This window comes from Chelon labrosus, assembly GCF_963514085.1.
Source record: "Chelon labrosus genome assembly, chromosome: 2".
Lineage (NCBI taxonomy): Eukaryota > Metazoa > Chordata > Actinopteri > Mugiliformes > Mugilidae > Chelon > Chelon labrosus.
Genome location: NC_140338.1, coordinates 28,990,548 through 28,996,413, shown reverse-complemented (window position 1 = coordinate 28,996,413; position 5,866 = coordinate 28,990,548). Strand labels below are relative to the sequence as shown.

Below are 5,866 nucleotides of genomic sequence, written 5' to 3'. Positions count from 1 at the left end.
GCCATCCTGTTCCTTGAGTTAAATGCTCATGTCAGCGTGCTGATATGGTCACAGTGACAATGCTAACGTGCTGGGGTTATATTCTGTCATGTACACTACCTTCGTTTAGCATTTTAGCATGCTAAGATTGCCAGAGATTTAGCGAAGATCTCGCTTTAAACACAATGTGTGTACAGTATAGCCATCTGGTCACAAACTAGTCATATGTGACCTGATGAACTATTGATGACAATAGATGAAAGTCATGCTGAATTCATCCTCAAACATTCGTTCTTAGAGTGACAAAAATACTTCTCTTTTTCATTTTTGTTGTTTTGTGTATTTATTGTAACTCTTGTCCAATTTATCCTGATTTCACTCTAATATTCTCCACATTGTTTTGTGTCCTGGCAGGATCCTCAAGAAGATTAGTCACATTTGCTGACAAAAATCGGTCTGACCTGAGCATTCAGTCCCTGATCTCACGATCCGTCCAGGCATTTTCAGGCAGCTGAGCAGCTATGGTGAAGCTGGGCAGCAATCTGTCCGATAAGCTTGAGAAGCAGCCATCTGCGGACGATGGCTTTGATAACATCCCCCTCATCACACCCCTGGAGGTCAAACAGCTCCAGAAGCCATTTGCAGAGAAGGTAGTACCATGTCCTACAAGATCTGTGTTTCTGTGCCTGTCCACTTATGTTTCCAAGTTGAACACTGGCCACAACAAAACACCACCCTACAGCACTGGGCCAACAGATTACAACTCACTGCAGAACTTGCTAGAGAAACACCATTAAAATTCATGTGGGCGTACTTACCTTCCTCCTAGCATGAACAGTGAGACTGCTGTATTTACCTTTCCTTACCATCCCGGGTTAAAACCTTGGCATCAACCCAGGCGATGCAAGCACCTCTTTGAATGTATAATGTAAGAAAAAAGCTTCAGAATCGTATTTTGGTTGGATGATGCGCTTAGCAGCACAGGATGTTCCTCCCGCTGAGGAGCTGGTGGTGAAACATTTCTGTCAAAACACCCTACAGTTCCAAAATGTCTTTTTCAAGTACTTATTAAACTTGACTGCTTTTGCAACTGATGCGCATTTCGGACATGTAAAACAGTATTTTCAGGGGATACATGATCAAGTCAAAAGTCAAAATGACATTGCATTTCCTCTGCTGCAGGTCATTGTGAAGACGTCAACACAGTACCAGCTGCAGCAGAAGAAAAGGAGCAAGCTGTACATCCCCAACATTAAGAAGCTGAATATCAACTTCTACAGCGATGTCTCAGAGAAAGCCAAGGTACAACAACCTGATGTCAAGATATCTGCACATAAATACCTATTTTAGGAAAAGTCAGGTGATTTTGTTACCACCACAAAATATCCAATGCTCCAATGTCTTAATCATGGCTAAAAACAGTTCACCACTGGTATTTGAGAAACGATTCCTAAAAAAAAAAAAAAAAAAATAGAGATCCAACCATTGAATTATTAACTTGTTTAAAAAAATAAAGTTTATATTCATCCAACCATTGACTGTATATAAAGATGCAATGCACCAACAACTTCTTCAGTCAGTTCAAATTTGAAACCAAATTGTTGCAGATATGGGCGCTCCCATCTTGTCCTGGTGCCATCATTTGATACTACACAGTAGTGACAACACAGGACGGCTTCAGTAACAAGGTCCCGTTTCCTACCTGGCCTAACTGTCAGCCCAAAGAAGCATCCTCTTGGCCTGAAAACGAATGCTGTACTTGACCCAATTTACAACAGAAACAAACATAAATGGTGTCCATGACTAATTCACCCGTTCATGATGTCTGGCATGACCGGGTGGGTGGCATCATAGAATGTTATCTGGCTGCGTAGACGTCCCCTGTCTGCCTCCGATCCGCTCATGCTCCACCTCTTTGAAACATTTTTGAGTTAGCCAAGATGATGACCGTGTCTTTGAGTGACGTCGGACGCGCTGGCAGTGTTGGTGACAGTGTCTCTGACAATGTCGCTGGCAACGCTGATGGAGTTGTAGCTTTTGTCACTTGTTGTGTGAAAGCACTACACACAGTCCAGAATGTGATCAAGATATTTTGTCTCCACTTCTGGGGAGCTGTCATGTTATCTATTTTTATTTACAGTCAATGGGGCTGGGGCTGAGGGATACAGACAGAGGGAAAACAAGAGGTAATGAGAGAGGGAGATGTTTGTTACTGCTTTCGCTCTTTCCTCCTTGCCCTTGTCCTTAGAGCACCACAAGTGGCGTTTATAAGTGTGTGTTTATTTGTGTGTGTTTTTGCTCAGATTACAGGTCTGATCCTCATCACTTTGGCCTTCTTGACCAGTTTGCTCCTTCTGCTCATGTACAAAGCTATGTGGTATGATCAGCTTACCTGCCCAGAGGGTTTCATCCTCAAGGTGGGCAGCATATACGTACAGTACATGCATATACACGCCAACACTCACACGTAGATGAGTTCTCATGCCCAGTCCAAGTCACTAAAACGCTGCTAAGCATACTGTATGCGCAAGTGTACGCAACCAGAGTTGGGTTTTCATCACTTCAACAGAGACTTCCCCTAATGCTAGTGCTACCTAAGTCCTAAAGTCATCAAACTCGTCACCAGTATCGAGGAAATCCTACACAATGTCACTGTGTAAACAGGTTTATGTCCTGGCAACATGAATAATACAAACATACACATGAACTGATGCATGTACATGAATTTACAAGATTTAGGGATACAAAGGCTAGATCAGAATATCAAGAATCCTTGTATAGCACAAACTTTTTACGGCTGAAGTAGTCTGAGCGACTCCTACTCAAAGAGTGCCCTACAGTGCAGCTCATCCGGTGCCTTGTTTCTCAGCACGCCCTCACTTCCTTTCACTTCAAGAAGATTCACCGATAACTGTCACGGGAAACCCAAACTCAGTGTTTCCCAACGACACCTTGGAGGCATTGCGTACCGGTCCAGTTAAATCTCGCAGAGGAAAATGAGAGGGTGGGAGAGAGAGAGGGGGAAGGAAGAAAAAGGAGTGACAGAGTCCGCTTTCTGGTCGGGCAGAGATTGGGATGCCCGCCTGTGAATCGGAGGGGTCTTTAATTAGAGCTGAGCGTGACTAAACTGTGATTAAAGGCTTAACAGTGAGGGGGGAAGCAAGGAAGGGAAGGGGGAGGGATGGGAGGACCTTCCGGCAAGGCTTTTGAAGTTTTTGCCGGTTACAGTTGCTTTTAGCATTTTTTTTCCCCTCTCTGCTAATGCGTTGTTGGAGACATAAAAAAGAGGATGGAGGGTGGCATGGTCACTGCTGTGCTTTTGAGAAGCTCGACTCCTCAGCGTGAGGGAAGGTCAGGTAGTCGATGCTTAAAAAGGGAGGTCAGGACAATTCAGCAGGCACTCTCCAAAGCACAACATTAAACGAACGGGCAGTTTGATTCCATTTACCCAACTTTATCTGACACACACATCTTCACTCTGCTCAAAAGAAAGTGCAAAGATGTTTTGCAGGATTCTTTTTCCTCCGGTGAAGATTCTGATACTGATTCCGGTAACGTGTGCACTCCTATGCACTGATGAAGACACATTTTACAACAAAAGTTTCTATTAATAATAGTTTCTATTCTGTTAATGTTAAAGCAGCGTGTCACTAAAATGTCTTCATTGTTGTGGTGTAACAGCAGAAGCACTGCACCCCTGCAGCTCTGGAGATGTATTACACAGAGCAGCAGCAGCAGCAGCAGCAGCAGGAGCCGGAGTCGGAGCCGGGCGTCCACGGCAACACCGGGCTGTACGCCGCTCTCAGCCACCTCAACCAGCTCAAGAGGACTGGGCCCGAGCTGCCATCGCCATGGTTACCAGTCATCAGCGCTTTGAAGGAGGCTGAGGTGGCGAAACAAGGCAGCGAGGAGGGAGAGGAGTGAAGGAGCTAATGGAAATGTAGGTGTTAGAGGAGAAAAATGATTACGGGGACATAGTTTATGTTTTTTGTTTTTTTTGTCAGTGTGTGTGTGTTCAAGATGTTTTTTCTTTCCCCCAGGCAGTCCACTGAATCACTTGCTTATACTGGTGCTCCAAAACACTTAAAGGTGTCTGAATATAAACTGACATTTTAAAATCAAGAATGTATGCGTGTGGTGAGTTGTTGCGGTTAGAAGCAGGAATGTGCCTGACTTTTACGGCGTTACTAGTCATGACTAAAGTCAGCCATCTGCATCCTGTGCGTGTGTACGCTCATGTAAATACTGTACACAGTAAATGCTAACATATATATGAGGGCATATGTACCATATGCGTACTTACGTTCATGTGCAGCATGTGTGTGCATGCCTACACAGTATACATGTATATTTGTCTGAGTGAGTTTGAGGTGAGAGAAGCGAAGCGAGGCGGGAGCTCGGAGTGAGAAGTGAAGATAACAAGATTTTAATTTGAAAGACTGCTGCGAGTTCCCACCTTGTTATCTCACCATCTATTCATGTAGAGCAGAATGTATGAAATCATTAGTGAATGTGCTCACAGTTAATTATCTGCAGACTATGAACTGCAGTTTGGTAAAAAGCCACAGAAGTAGGTGTGTTTTTGAAGTGTTGCACTCCAGATTCTTTGGAAGGTACCAAGGATTGGGTTATTGTGTGTAGAATATATTTCCAGAAAAAGTTAATCAGTGTTAAATTAAATCTATAGCACAAGTAAAGGGGCTTGGATTGTTTCTGAGCCCAGAATATGACTCCTCAGCTACGTTAGGAAGTGAGCGACTTACTGTAGTAATAAACGGAATCTCAGTAATTTCAGTAGTGCTATATGTTCATGTTAGTAAGCTAATTGTAAACACTAGCCAGGTATTTTCCATCCTAGTTTTTATGTTGCGGTTGTTGTTACCGATTTAGCGTTTAATTTATGTTGCTGTGAGCATTGTGTAATGATGATCACGTACAGTGTTAGAATCACAGGGTTGACTCATCTTGATCCGTATATGAATGTATGAAACAGCTGCTGTTCATGCAGTGGACATAATTAATGCTGATAATGTTCTACCTTAAATCTTCTCTAGTGTTTGCAGTTTAGATTTATTTAATTAACAGAGTATTTATCTATACATTATTTGATGTCTTTTTAATGGAAGGTTTGTGTTTGAACTGTAAAGATGAGAAATTATTTTCAGATCTGCCATACACCCCCAAAAATGTGAAGTGCTCTATTGTTTTTTACAATTAGAAATAATCCACAATTACCCGAGTCTTGTAATTTGTCTTGATTCACTCTTCACTGCGCCTTTTCTCTTTGTCGCACACACACACACACACACACACACAATGAATATTGGGGGACTCTTTATGTGAGTAGGACAAATGTGAGATCACTGCACAGCTGGTCTCCATGGGTTCAAGAGCCAATCGTTTACATCAGGCCCATCTGCTCTGATGTCAGGGATTGAGCAGAAAGTAAACGGCTGAATCGTTGAGTTCTGTCATTCACAACCTGCCCTGTATGACATCTTCAAATTCTGATGAGATTATTATAAACACAACTCAATAATCTATTATATATCTGTTTAACTAATACAGACCACATGTTATTAAGCAACATACAGTATATCCCTCGTTTCCCAACAAGTAATATAATAGTTCTTATTAGATGCAACTGTTTTCTTCTGGATAGTGTAATATACTGCTCTCACAGATTTCTGAGGAAAAATACTAGACCTTTTACCCCACATAACTAATTCAAATGCTGTAAACTATGATGCATTGTCATATGTTTAGTTGCTTGATTTGCTCCACCTTGACATGCAAAAGGTCGAAATGAATTCTTTCATACATATATGCATTGGTTAAATCTATATATAGTATTCACCCATCTTAGTTATGCTTTGCAGCTTCACTG

The 5,866-nt window shown here is 42.3% G+C and overlaps 1 protein-coding gene across 1 annotated transcript; it reads left to right on the top strand.

The window, feature by feature from the left end:
* The first annotated feature begins 331 nt into the window (after window positions 1–331).
* Window positions 332–5,280, top strand: caly (calcyon neuron-specific vesicular protein). Its single transcript, XM_084554552.1, has 4 exons — window positions 332–629; window positions 1,162–1,281; window positions 2,283–2,396; window positions 3,661–5,280. Exons 1-4 carry the CDS (start codon window positions 501–503, stop codon window positions 3,901–3,903), a joined length of 606 nt encoding a protein of 201 aa, XP_084410678.1. The 5' UTR covers window positions 332–500; the 3' UTR covers window positions 3,904–5,280.
* The last annotated feature ends 586 nt before the right edge of the window (window positions 5,281–5,866 follow it).